This window comes from Malaya genurostris, chromosome 3 (assembly GCF_030247185.1).
Source record: "Malaya genurostris strain Urasoe2022 chromosome 3, Malgen_1.1, whole genome shotgun sequence".
NCBI classification, from domain to species: domain Eukaryota; kingdom Metazoa; phylum Arthropoda; class Insecta; order Diptera; family Culicidae; genus Malaya; species Malaya genurostris.
In genome coordinates, this window is record NC_080572.1 from 163681777 (window position 1) to 163697137 (window position 15361).

At 36.5% G+C, this 15361-nt stretch overlaps 1 protein-coding gene across 3 annotated transcripts in view; it reads left to right on the plus strand.

The window, feature by feature from the left end:
* The window catches only part of LOC131435600 (ceramide transfer protein), a 49172-nt gene extending 34564 nt beyond the window's left edge, over positions 1 to 14608 (plus strand). For 2 of the 3 annotated variants that reach the window (XM_058603659.1, XM_058603660.1), the window contains 4 exons: positions 12993 to 13109; positions 13170 to 13724; positions 13915 to 14050; positions 14116 to 14608. In XM_058603659.1, coding sequence (XP_058459642.1) covers positions 12993 to 13109; positions 13170 to 13724; positions 13915 to 14050; positions 14116 to 14243 — 936 coding nt within the window. In that variant the 3' untranslated portion in view covers positions 14244 to 14608. Of the gene's footprint in view, positions 1 to 2905; positions 3451 to 12992; positions 13110 to 13169; positions 13725 to 13914; positions 14051 to 14115 lie in introns of those variants that run through there. The other variant, XM_058603661.1, reaches the window with a different exon arrangement.
* The last annotated feature ends 753 nt before the right edge of the window (positions 14609 to 15361 follow it).

A 15361-nucleotide genomic window follows, 5' to 3' on the forward strand; every position in this document is an offset into this window, starting at 1 on the left:
AATCCTTCACACTTTGAATATATGCTAATTCAATCGTTATTGTAAGTAATCATGAGTAATTATGAATGACTAACATGAGGCTATATGGATATGTATTGACCAACTTGCTAACCGTGTATATGCCTGAGTTTAGTAGCAAGCATGGATTCTCCTTCAAAAGAACGATTGAAGACATTTGAAAGATAACATTCAAGTATTTTCGATATCTTTGCCAGTCGTTCACCAGGCCCTTCCCGCCGATGAGATAGAATTTACGTAAAAGTATTTACTTGACTCGCATGATAGTGCGCGGTCGAATTTACTTATCGAATACATTCAATGCCAATATATTCCATTTTAATTAACTTTCATTATCATCTTCGAATAAGTAGAAAGTATTATTTCTGTTGTGTGAATAGAATCGTAGCACTAGCCATGTAATCGAAGCTATGCTATGAGTCGGCTGCGAAGTCTGTTAAAACAAAAAGGCCAAATTTCTCAAAATGAATGTAATTTAGAAAAAAAAAAACGATTTCTTACATTACCCATTTTATTGTATTCAGCTCGTTTTTATTTCAACACAAAACCCAATGCTGCATAAATTCGCGTCATTATTTTATATGCAATTTTTGCTCACGATATAATGCCACCGTGCCCACCTTGCATTTCTCACACCACCTCAATACGTAACAGCAGCGCGCAAGCAATAAAAAAAATGCGAAAAAGGTTATGTAAACTTTTCCAAATTTCGGTTGTTTTAGCTAATATTTTCTAATTTTGAGTTGCATTTTCAGATTCTTTGTGAAATTCTGCTACAAACGCTACTTTTCAGTTCTGAAATCATCCCCGTGGAACGAAACAGTAACCGTTTATACATTTCAAAAATCAATTACGGCTCGGCAAAGAAAAATTTCAAAATTCTAAGAATACTTAGTTATGATAAATTTGATTTCGAAAACTTAAGTGTTTTTGGTTTTTCGAAAATCGGTCTAGTTTTTGAATAATTGATCAAAAACGCGATTTTCGCATTCCGCTACATTTCACCTTAAGTCTTTGATTGTTTCAAGAATATTCAAGAAATTTTATTTTATTCGGCTATGGAAATCGAATTCCATAGATGCACCGTTGAAGATTCTTTGCAATCCAATAACGACACCACATGTTTTCTACATCAATATTAATACTGGATCTTGATGTTATCCTTTAGCATGAAGTATAGGTTCTCTTATTGCTATCGAGCGAATCAAGAATTCACTATTCACGCCCTCGTCCATTGGTTCGGCGTCGCTGTTGTTGATATAGATTTTTTCTGCATTAATCTCTGTCTCAGAAGTATTAGGGTGTTGGATCTGGTGTTGAAGTAGCTTGATTGTCCCAAAGTGTAGATATCTTTTGTCTGTTTTCTCACAAGACTTACAATAGTGAACGGTTTGCTGACAGTATTGACAAGTGATTGCCGTAGGTGACCAGTGATCTACTTTACATGACCACCTTTCATAGTGATTTGTTTCGTTCAGCGTATGTGTAAGTCACGCACATCATTCAGATTACCGGGACAAACTACAATCGTATTGAGGCAACCCATTTAGAATGAATATCTGTCTAGCGTCTGGAGGGAGATCATGCACGCGCAATGCTATTGCACTATCTATAGCCCAGTGCACTGGAAAATATTCGGCAAAATTGACCCATTCAACCGATGATCGCCAAAATTTAAAAGAATTCAATTAAAGATATTGTTTAGCTTTTTCCATGACCGTTTTTTCAATTTCAATACTATGTCCAAATGCACGAACCTTTCTCTTAACATTACTCATAAAGTATTATACAATGTCAACAACATCAATATTTGTTCTCCTATTTTACTTCCTTAGGATGTTTCCTATGTGCCTGCTTCATAATGCCCCAGTAGTTCTTAATTGGTCATAATCGTTTGGGAGGATTCAAGTCCTTAGGTACGAAGTTGGCCGCATTAATCTTGTACCACTCCAAATCATCTTTCGATTAATGGTACGAGGCTAATTCCGGCCAGAAAATTGTAGGACCATTATGTGATCGTAGAAATGGAAATAGGTGCTTTTCGAGGTATTTCTTCATATAAACAACATAAACAAATAGTTCAACGTGTATCGATTTATTGTCATTGAGATCCGGATTTTCAAGGGCGGTGCGTTAAATTATTTTACGCCGCTACTGTTCTTCAGACTCCATCTTCGCAACGATTATCACACAATATAAACATTACACATTGAGCTAGTTTCAACAAAAAATTTTATTAAAAATACTCAATTTAATTCCGAACACCCTCTAACAGCAGATCTATGCATTTCATGCATTTCTAAGATTTCGGAAATTTCAGGTATGATGATTTTTCAAACCGCCTGGCGACGATATAATGTCCGATTTAGCTCATTTTTTGCATCGGAATTTTTTTCAGATTGTTTGCGGCGAGACTGAAAATTGAACTTCGCCAACTATGCAAAGTCAAATATGTACGAAATAGTTCAATTGCCAGAACGATTTTTTGTCTGTGACATTGTTTTCATTGTTGACATTGGGTACTAATAAAAGCTGTGTTCATTTTTTTCTATCATCCTTTAAGACCAATCTTCATATAATATTCAAAGTCATGCAACTTAAACGTATTCCATTATTATGAAAAAGAAGAAAACGTAACTAAACAACTTGACCAAGAAAAACAAGAATTGTATTCAATTTTCTAAAAGATATATATTTTTAATCGAATACTGCTATAATTATCATCGATTCGCTTGAAAAAAAAAACAAACAAAATACCATTAAGATGCTTTGCATTTCCAGATTAGAAGCGGCAACTCCAGTGGCTCTCTGTATCTCTCGTTCTCTCAATACTAGTCGCAACATCATCGGTGTCGCATTCAGCGACGTAACACTCTTTGTCAATGCACTTATGCTTCGGAAAGTAGTTTTGCAGTCGCACGAATGTCGCTGGTTGGATTCATTCAGTCAGTCAGTCAACAAACTTCTCTCGTCTGGTTGATACACAAGGTGGCGTGTCGCAAGTGATGTGCATTGTTTTCATTTGACTAATTGAAGGAGAGCCTACGCGTGTGTGATAACGGTTTTTACGAATAGTTGCCATCCTTGGAGAAATTAAAAGTGCTCTTTGGTGAAAAATCGGTGGGGTGTGCAATATAGTTTCCCTTTTGTTTGTGCTACATGTAATTTAAATATTCGAAAGCAGTTACCTGCCGAAAATTTGAAAACAAATATTGGATCAAAATCGCGCCAACGTTTTGAGTGTGAACACTTCGGGCAACAGGTGTGTGTTGTGTCCGGACAAATTAAATTTTAAAGGGACTTGTCCTGGTTACAGTCGAAAAATATTTTTGAAGATTGTTTGCTGAGCTTTCGACTTTTAATCTATACGTAAACATGCCTTCTCTCACTCCAGCTAGGCTGTTCAAAGGATTCAAATACCGCAAGGAAATTGTATGTACCTTTTATTATGGTTTGTAAAATAATTCGGTGATAGGTTTGAAACATATAGAAAATTAAATCATTGTTAGTAACCTGCGTGTAAGTTTCAATGTTTTCCAACAATGTATGCCACTGCAAGCAATTTTAAACCAAAAAAATATTATCTACTTGAATTAAAAAAAAATGAGTTACTGATACACGACGTCCTTTCGAAATCGCATCACTTGATAACGGATTGGCATTTTTACAAGATTCTGTGTTTCTGTTTTTTACCTTGATCTCTAACAAGCTTATCTACAATAACCTTCAACATTGTAAAGAAAATCTACTTTTGTTTCAAATAATACCAAAGAACGTGTTCATTTAAAATTTTCTAAAATAACCTCGAATCAAAACCAGGGGCTGGGGTCCACTAGAAGTCCACTGGTAGTACCTATTACCTCTTTCCGGACAGTAACAGCCTAGATGCCGTGTGGAATCCGGCGGAAAAAAAATTAACCAAGAATAGATCCATAGATCATCATTTTTCAACAATTTGGTCTCTTAGCAGGTTCCCACTAGATTCTGAGAAAAGTTTTAGTTGGTATTTTTTATGTTTATATTGATTTATTTATTCCCGGCTATAACCAAGTTACGCTCCTTCACCGGGTATGGTATTTTTCTTCTTCCACTTTATTGCTTGTCTTTCAAGATTATAAATGGAATGATAAAAATTAACTAATGCGAAGATCCGGTAATATTACAATGTTTATAACAGCAATAATTAAAATAATAATAGAGTGAAAATAATAAACAATCAAGACGCGCGTAAAATCTGTTTACCTTTGCTTGGTTGTTTAAAATGATTTGATATAATTTACAATCAACTATTTTGTCTAAATCCTATTCACTCGATTATTTTATAGCAAATAATTCCATTTAGAAAAAAAGAAAAGTTTTTATTTGTTACGCGATAGTATTTCAAATTTTCCGTCATTTTCCATGAATGATAACTTCCCGGGACTTCGGTATTGTTAAAACGGGAAGTCTGTGAGTTTTGTGGTGCATCCGAGCATCTTGAAACAGGAGCATACTAATACTACCTTCACTGAAATTTATACTAACATATGTCCTTCTTCCGTTACACTTGTGGAGTGCGCAGTAGTATCGGCGGTCTCTATTAGCAACAAGTGCTGGAATAACATCCTTTCGCAGTCCTTAGTCGATTTATGTTCGGGTCTGACCGCACCGATACTGATCAAAGAACTCAGGGGTTACCAGAAGGTGTACATTGAAGGATGATTTGCCAGTCCCAGATCTGAACATCTAGGAATTCTCTGTACAGTTGAAGCTCATCCCGATCAGTAACGGAGTAGCAACCATGCTCTTTTAATACACATTTATAGACATTATTGTGGGCCACCGCTCGCCGATTTTTTCTCGTATTTTTGAAAAGTTCTTCGCCATGTTTCGCAAAATCAACAAATCAGAAAAATATTAGTGAATGCCCGGTTGTTGCTCTGTCTGTGATATGTTGAACAGAATTTTCAGATCACCTGTGAATAATTTACTACACACAAGATGGAAAAAGCTTATACAATAGTTTGTGATTAACCATATGGAACAAAGTTGCACTCATTGACGCTCTGTATGGTAACGTATACTGAAAGTTACACACCAATAAATACAATCTACTTCGGTTGTGCGGGTATTTAGTCACACTGGAAAACCATGATGTGAATTCGTAATTAAGTTTTGCCGTTATTAAATCAAATTGTTGAAAACTCAGCTCTTTTATGCAATTCTACCGATCTGATTTTTTTTTATTCCAAACCAATTCGCACTAAACTTGTTTCACAGGATTAATACGTCACTGATTCTAATTCACGAAATTTAATCTTATGAATAACTGCTGGGCAGTAGAGGTTATAACCTTCACAAAATGCTAAATTTCACTCCCACCTCAGAGGAATGCACATAGAAATGTGAATTGAATTTTGGGCGGGAAACCTGCAAAACTGCCTAACCTACTTTTGTGGTGGTACCGACCTTCAAGCGTGGTTTTTTTTATCTACTGACAAATGGTCAGAGCATTCTTGCGGCCGTTGGTTTAACAGTCACTGTCAAGTTCAAATGACCCGTGCGTGCGAAAACAAAGCGTGGCATTGGTATCACGTGTGCTATTTGCATAACAATATTTAACGTTACTATTAGTTTATGAGAATTATTTTTTCAAGTCATTGTTAAATGTTTGTTAAATAATTTTGATTGATAGTTTACTTATTACGTGTGTATTGGTTCGTTAAAATTTCACGGCCTTTGATACAATCTTTGCTAGACCAAGCCAGTGGAACGCAGAGGTGTTAGTTAGATCTCATGATAATCGTAGCAAATACACGTCGGATTATCGTTCGCGTACTCTTAATCAGTGAGTACTCTAAACAGTGAATACTCTAAACAGTGAAATTCTAAAATATTTTTCATTTGATTACAGTGCACAGTATTCTGAAACTATCGTGAGAACAGAGAAAACTAGTGTTTCCGGATTACACAATGGCTTTTCTATACAAAATTTGTTGAAAAATATTATACCGATTGTTCCGGTGGTTTGACTCGCCAAGTTCAACTCAGATTTGGTACAAAGATTTATAAAGTGATTCGAAATCGACCCTGGAACTAATTAATGGCAACCAAGCTATCTGGCAGAGGTCAGCATGTGTGGGTGGTGTTTGCTTTTAAGATGGTTGTGAAGTAATTGAAACCTGGTTTCTATTATATCTTATATGAATTTTACCTCACGTTTCGCAGCTCTCGTAACTTATTTTAATCATACGTAACATTTTTTTTTGGCTCATTGTATGGAGAAAACATTTAGTTTTGAAACTTCAGTTAACATCAACGAATGCTCAAAATTACTTCATCTTCGAGAACCAGTATACTCGGAATCGCTTAGTATGGTCATCAACTAACATGTCGTACAAACTCTGTCATTTTTTATTCGAATTCAGTAAAATTTTATACGATTTTAACATCGTACTTTAAACGAAGGTGTAAAATTTTGTTGAATCTGTATTTTCTGTAGGACCAAAACTCCAAAATTGGTGAAAATCTGTCAAGCCATCGCTTAGAAAAGTAAGTGAGATCCATTTTGGAATATATGATCAAAATTGCCGGTGCTTCCGGAATCGGAAAACGCGAACCAAGATAACCGAAATCGGTTTGATTGGCTGTCTATTGATAATGGTTACCGATTGCAGTAGTTTTGAGAACAGTTTAGATTTTTTCCCGCTTTTTTGTTTCGCTGCTTTAAGTGACCGAGAGTCGGATCTGGATGAAATTCAAGAATTCCCTATGGGACCACAAGACCTTTCATTTGAACCGAAGTTAGTCAAAATCGGTTCAACCATTCAAGTTTCAAGGTTCAAGTCGAATGGTATATGACCCTTGACTGTCCGGGTCAATTTTTACTAGTCGCTGTTTCAAGTGATTACATATACCTTTCTATATGAAAAAGGCAAAAAACCCGTAAAAATTTTTTGGCACCAGATGAAATTTATTAAAAGTTAAGATCACACTTGAAACAAACTCTGCGCCGCAGTTCACACAAATTTACGTGGAAGATCATTTAATATTATGTCTAAAACTCCATGACATGATATTCATGACATAAAAAAAACACTGATAGCAACCGCCGCGACTTGAACCGAGAATCATTGGATCGCAAGTACGTCTGTTAAGCGACTGAGCCAAAGATGTTTGCATCTGCTTGGCTGGTAAAAGGTGCATTTAAATTTATACAGTCGCACCTGCTAGCAGAACGCAAGTTTCAGTCGAAGCCAGTAAAATTCAAGCTAATCTAACATTAAGTCATTACAAACGAAATTTTTCGTCATTTGACAAATTAGGTCCTTATGAATTACATCGTATGAGGGATCAAGGATTTTTGGTGTGTTGTGTTATTTCGAAAAAACAATTTTTGAAAAGTATACATTTAAAGCATAGAAAAATTTTAAGAATTCCGAAATTGTTAATTGTTTTTTTAAGCCTAATGTTTTGGAAACGCAAATGACAGTGAGGTTAAACGTCGATCGGTTCCTAATGAGCCGAATGCTAAACAGTAGGAAAAGCGAAAACGGTGAGCGAAATTTTTCTTTCTCGATATGAAACAAAGGTTTTGATGCATGGGATCGTGCACAAGATGGGAAATGGATTTATTTTGAGATTCCCGAACGTGGGAAATAAGTAATGGAGATGGGATTAAAAAGCTTCTCAAACCAGAGGAAACATTAAATATCGACAGTAAATGATGAAGTTAAATCAAGCATTGCTCGAAAAACGACCAGAATGCTTCACAAGACATGTGAAAGTCATGTTGTGGTACGACAGCGCCTCAATCGTGATGAACGCAAAGTTAATTTCCTTCAGTTCTAATGGAACCTAATATTCGAATTTTTATTGTTATTCAAGTTTGTTTTAATAAATTTCGATAGTTGTTTACCTTACCTTATCCAGCAGCTTTAGTCCTTGGGTGTCCTTTGCTGTATCAAGCACACTTCTCCATCTGACTCGATCCATGGCAGCTCGTTGCCAGCCACTCAAGGCATGGATACTTTGTAGATCGCTCATTACTACCTTACTCACCGCATTTCTCTTTTACATTTTTTTTTATAAATAATTCAGAAACAATTTCCGAGGCCCGGAGATCCGTTATATACCAATCGATTCAGCTCGACGAATGTGTGTGTGTGTGTGTGTTTTTTTTTTCTACAAGGTGAAATGCCTTATGTACTTTCCCAGCTCACGCGCTCGGTAGTTGTCAAGCTACCGCTATTGTGAACCAGCGAGTGGGACTGGTTGAACCTTACCCACTAAAACATCTTGGACATCTTGCCTCGAACCCCCCGGAACTAAGCTAAGCTCAATACTTCGGGGGAGGCTGTGCTCATGCACTTCTTCGATTGGGAGAAAATGAGCTCCTGCTCTCTTTATCCATCTCGGCTGTGCTCATGCACTTCTTCGTTTTCGAGCAAATGAGCTCCTGAGTTTCTCTCTTTATATATCTCGATCCACCTTTGGCGCCTCGACGACCCAATGCCGCTACGTCGCGCCACACTACTCGACTGATCTTCGACGATGGATCTAGCCTACACCGACTGAGAGTTTCCCCTTTTACGCCACGCGGGACACCCGAAGGAGTGCCGAGGTCTGCTCTGCGATTCCGGTTGGAGGATGGCTTCTGGTTCGCTGGTGCCCCGACTATCTTAACGATGCTACGCCACGATCTACTCGTCTAATCCCCGATGAAAGATCAAGACTACACCGACGGAGAGTTCCCCGGCGAAAGAGGCTCTCCCGACACCGAGTCCCCTGTTGCACCACACGGGACACACGAGAGAATGCCGAGGTCGGTCCGGCGATTCCAGTTGGAGCATAGCTTCTGGTTCGCTGGCGCCCTGACGACACAAGTCGGTGTTGTGGTGGCTACTCGACTAGTCCCCGCTGAAGGATCTAGCCTAACGCGACAGAGAGTTCCCCAACGCTGGAAGTTCCCTCGAAACCGACGTTCCGAAACCGGTTTACGACGCGTTAATCAACTAGACCCCGGTGGTGGGTCTAGCCTACCCGACGGAGAGTTTCCCGGCGAAAAAACCTATCCCGAAGCCGAGCAGCATTCCCCACGCTACGTCCGTCTTCTTAGGGTGCCGAAAACAGTCCGGCATTCTTCGTCTTTGGACTTAGATCATTTGAGGCTGTTCTTCTCGCCAACTCCTCTGCAGTGACATAATCTGCAGGACATAATCTGAACAACTGTCCGGTTCACCGCGTTCCATTTTCCTTCCGCACTGCACATCCTTTGAACGATGTTCTCCACGTGTGTATGTGTGTGTGTGTGTGTGTGTGTGTGTGTGTGTGTGTGTGTGTGTGTGTGTGTGTGTGTGTGTATATATATATATATATATATATATATATATATATATATATATATATATATATATATATATATATATATATATATATATATATATATATATATATATATATATATATATATATATATATCTATATATATATATATATATATATATATATATATATATATATATATATATATATATATATATATATATATATATATATATATATATATATATATATATATATATATATATATATATATATATATATATATATATATATATATATATATATATATATATATATATATGTATATATATATATATATATATATATATATATATATATATATATATATATATATATATATATATATATATATATATATATATATATATATATATATATATATATATGTGTGTGTGTGTGTGTGTGTGTGTGTGTGTGTGTGTGTGTGTGTGTGTGTGTGTGTGTGTGTGTCAACAAAAAGGTCAAGATCTCAGAGATGACTGGACCTATTTTGATCAAATTAGTCGCAAATGGAAGGTCTCCTCGTCATCCTGAACGCTATTGAATGATATTGAGATTGGATGCTTACTTTTAGAGTTATACGAAGTTTTATGTCAAAATTTTCAGTTTTTGGGCAATATCTGCCACAATTTTTTATCTTAACAAATCTTGTTCTGAGACATAGATTTCACACGGTAATAGCTATCCAAAATGCAATAGATTGTCAAAATTTGTCCATTTTAACGGAGATATCGATATTTTTATGTAAGCGTTCTGATGTTTCCTTTTCTTCCAGTACTAAGAGATTTGAGCGCTATATGATAAAGCGATGTTTGTGAGCAAAGTAAAACACGATTTTTAATACTGTTATATGCAATTGTTTCTAAGCACCAAGTAGACTGTATACAGCATCCTTTTTAATGACGTTTTGCCTCGTTTTGGTTTAGGCGCGGTTCATTTTTGGCAACATAATTGTCCGAATATGACATATGTATTAGAAAGGTGGTAGTATTTTCGAATTAAAAATAATTTCATATTTATATTCATTTAAAATGCTTACAATAATAATTGCTGGAAGAGCACAAATTCTCACAACCATATAGGGGAGACCGGGGCTAGTTGCCCGAACGGCCGATTAGCAGAATAGCTTTTCAGAAAAGGTTATTATGCGCAGTGGCGACATCTTTAATGATTTTGGTGGAGCTTTAGGTCACCCACGTACCGACGTAATTTTAGGTGTTTCTGTGTTATCGTTTATGCAGGAGCACGTTTTTACTTTTTTCGGCACTGGTGAATCAATTTCTGTTTTTGTAAAGTAATACGTATAACGTGGATCAATTTATATTTGATTTCCAGCAACGTGGTACCATTGGAAAGGGCATTCAAAACTTTATAAAATGGCATATCGGTTTTCAGTATAACCTGTCTTTTATTTTTGTTAATCGTGATTTTTCTCGAAAACATTCATTGGGGCAGGTCGGCCGAGTTTTGTGGCCGAGCTGTTATTTTAGCTTAGAGTAAAGTGCATATGGATATTTGTGAAATGTTATCCTTTTTTTGGACGAAACTGGATTGTATGTTTATATTGATGATTATAAAGAAAATTATACATGAGAAATAAGTAATGGAAATAAATTAAAATCATTGACACATAGAAATAAAGGATTAGGGTTATTAAAAGTTGGAAATTGTCGATAGATAAGATGATTCTAATATTTTATGAATCAAATGCCATCAAAACTTAAAAGGAGTAAAAAATGAAACCAAGCGTAAGCGAGAACGCTGGTGGAGAAAAAGGTAGAAGGTAAACTGAACAAGCTCACTAATGCTGCCGAAACAAAATTCCAAAATAGTTAAAAAGACTCAAAAACCGAAAAGGGGAATTTTTTCACGTACTTACATAATAAAAATGAGGCATACAGACTTTTTTTTAACTAATGAAAACGTTTATTGATACAATTGATGTGTTTCACATATTTTTTAAAACTCGACCAATTTACCTCGGCTCTGGGGTTAGTTGGTCGATTTTTTTCTCCACATTTTATTGTTATTAACTATTTTCCTGATTTTCATACAGGAATGAAAATAATCACACATGCGCTCAAAAGGTGTATCTTCATGACGGAGCAAAGCGTTTGTCAAAATGTCTAACCAGAAAGAGTATAGAAATTCCGAAAGCAAAACTCGGCAAACTAACCCCGGTCTCCCCTACAATTCGAATCAGTTTGTCGAGATAAGCAAATTTGTGTGTGAATAATAATTTCACTCAATTTTCTCGGAGATGGTTTAACCGATTTCTACAAACTCATATTCATATGAAAGGTCTTATGATCCCATGCAAGGCTCCTGAGTTTCATTTGGACCCAACTTCTGGTTCCGCAACTACAGGATGATATGTGTAACGGAATTGAAATAATGTCAATCATTTTTCTCTTAGATGGATAAACCGATTTCCTCCGCAAATGAAAGGTCTTAAGATCCCACAATTTTTTGATTATTTTATAATCAGGTCTGACTCCCGGTTCAGGAGATACAGGGTACTTTCCTTACCTAATAGTCTAGTTCTGTGGTCAGTGGTGTACCGAGTAAATATGGCGCCCGGGCCAAAATAAGAGAATTGCCGCCCTCATCGTTAGTGAGCAAAAAAAAACAAAGCTGAACTCCATCTCCGGAAAGATGGCCCGCTTCGCCCCCATCTTTTTTTTGACCACGTAAAAATGGGTAATTTACTTAAAATTTGTTTTTAAATATCTCTAGTCCGTAGAACATAAAATAACCAAATATATTTACTTCACTTCATTTCGGTTTTACGGTTTCTCAGAGATGTGTCAATTGATTTTCACAAATTTAGATTCAGACGAAAGGTCTTACAGTTTCATAGGCGAACGTTAAGTTTTATCTCGATCCAACCTCATAGGTTGATGAATATTACAAATTACGAACACATGTTGAATGTTACGAAACAAAACCATCAAAACTCTTTGAAACTGTGCTAAACACTATTCAAACTTATAGGTGTTGATAGTTGATCGCCAAACGAACCGACTATAGCTATACCGGTTCCTAGTTTTCGTTTTCGGAAGTGTTGGAAATAGTGATCAACTATCTCAAACGGAACGCATTTCAATTTTTCAGAGATTAGGTTTCGCATAGGTGTTCAATTTTATACGGATTCAACTCCCGGGTTAATTGGGAAATGTTTGTTGAAAAATATAAACCGTCGTTCAAAGTGGTGAAACAAAGGACTGTTTCAATACATAGGTAGTTCAGTAGAAATCAACAATTTTAAAATGGAATACGCATAAATTTCTCATATTAACGATAGTGAAAAAGGCTTCATTACACCATTAAGAAGAAGGAAACATATTTTAGAATGCTTGTAACTAATTGGAGACAACTATCTTTTACCCAATATTGAATCAGTTTTAAATAAAAGATAAAGGTAATAGGTCTACAAAACGGGTTCGAAAGCCTGCATCTTCTATTACTTCATGATTTCCGACGGAATCATTCTAACTCATGTTAAAATTCCAACGTAACGGAAATAACGTATCTTTAAAAAAAACTAAAAAAACTGCTCAATCTACTGAATTTGATAATTTATATCTAGTTTACTTTTAAATATTACTATTTTTTTCGTTTATCTCCAGGAAGGGCCACACTCTACTATACCGGAGGATGAATTCTTCGATGCGGTCGAGACAGGGCTAGACAAAATAGAGGAAGACCGTCAGTTACGAGTGAGACTCAAATTTCAGTCACAACAGGTAGTGTCATGTTTCGGTTGTTTAGTGTGTCCCATTAACCAATAGATATTATATTTATAGTCCCAAGTCAGTACTGCTAGTTCCGTTTTCGATGTCACTCATGAGACTGATGATGATAAACGGCAATCAGAGGATTTTGGCACCGGTGCCCAAGCACGCAGTCACAAGTTATGGCCGGAAATTGACAAAATCTGTACAGAGCAACTATATCAAGCTCGACAGGGTGTCGGAGATGGAGGCAACGGATGGCAACTGTTCGCCGATGAGGGCGAAATGAAAATGTACCGAAGGGAAGAGGAAGTCGATGGAATGGTAATCGATCCACTAAAATCATGTCATGTGGTGCAAGGGGTGACGGCGCGGGAAATGTGTCATTACTTTTTCGATCCAGCATACAGAAATGACTGGGAAACTACACTGGAAGATGTGCAAATAGTGGATAATGTCGCACCGGATACGATGGTCTTCCTGCAAACGTATAAACGCATTTGGCCCGCCAGTCAACGTGACGCTCTGTTTTGGTCGCACATGCGAAAGATCACCGATAATGTCGACCAGGGAGCCCATGACACGTGGGTTGTGTGCAATCACTCCAATCAAAACGAAGAATATCCGGTGAGTTTGAATTGCTTGATAATTGCGATGGAAACGTTTTGCTAGCGTATGACACGAACAAACGAATTCATTATGTTTGTTAGTATATATATATGTTAGTTAGTATATATGTATCCGATTTTAGGTCTTGACGTTACCTAACCTATTCAGTTCTAAAATCTAAATTGATTTCTTTCTCATTGTTGTCTAGCCCGCCAACCAAGGCAAGTGCGTTCGTATTTATCTAACAGTAATATTAGTGTGTCAAACATATCTTGCCCCCGGGAAGGACAGTAAAACGGCCACCCGTGATGATCTAACATGCAAGATAACATACTGCTCTACTGGTGAGTAATGTGCTTTTGATGCTAAAATTTGTTCTAAATTGACGATATGTTTTGTGTCATTCAAGTGAATCCCGGTGGCTGGGCCCCGGCAACAGTGCTTCGTGCTATCTATAAAAAAGAATATCCAAAGTTCCTTAAACGCTTCACAGGATATGTAGTTGATCAGCGTAATTCTAAGCCTATTATGTACTAAAAGTTTGAGAGCGAACAAACGGACGAATGACTGTGTGATTTTTGTTTAATATTGTGTTAGACAAAGAGAGATCTTCAACAGATATAATACAAGAACCAACCGACTATTTAGTTTTGTTACAATTTATAATAAGATTAAAGGCGGTAATTTGTTACCCCCGACACCGTTTTTGGCATGTCACAGGTGAGGAAGTGTCCAACTGTTGAATGTAATTAAAGATCTTGACTACGGAAGGCTATCAAATGTAAACCCTCATTACCGTTCAGAACAACGGCTGTGATGTAAAATGTGGAACTATTTTTAGCCACTTTGTTGTTAGGCCGAAAATTTGTCAATAAAATATAATCTTTTGGACAGATAAGATAGATTTTATGTGTTCCTTCTATGTTTTATGGATTTTCATCATCATAGTAATGAATTTTGATGACATGTGTGAAGGTAAGTGGATCTAGTTATCCGATATACTGCCCATACTTGCATATCAGTCCCATATGGTAAATCGGCATGTCGAGAAAAAGACGATTAAAATTTTATTTTCGAATTTTTTGATTTATTGTGCTACCTAATGCTAAATTATGGTATTATTACATGAAATATCGGTAATACACCTTTGCTATTCCTATATTGCAACAAATGAAATTATTGAAATTTACACTGGATGGGACTGTCATGCGGATACTTCACGTATGGGACAGACATGAGTTGATATTTTTTTCACATTTTACTGAACAAACCCTCAACTTTTATTGCAATTTCTGAGAGTATATTGAGAATAGTTTGCATTCCTAAAGCTAACTCAATATTGTTAAAAATCGATATGGGACTGATATGCGAGTATGGGCAGTATAGATTCGTAGCGATACATAATTGTACATAGCATACACGGATCGGGAATGTTTCAGTGGTCCTCAATTTTCCTCTAAAATTGACATAGTCTTCTATATATGTCTCTAAAGAGTTACGATTCTCGCGGACCATTTCATCCAAACACCCAGTGGTACATGTAATTCTTGCTTTAGACTTCAGTGTTGTCGATTGTAGAATAGAATTTTTTTCTCGAGTGCAGTGCAGTACGTAAATTGAATACATGAAAAATCCAATGAATAGTGTAAGTAGTA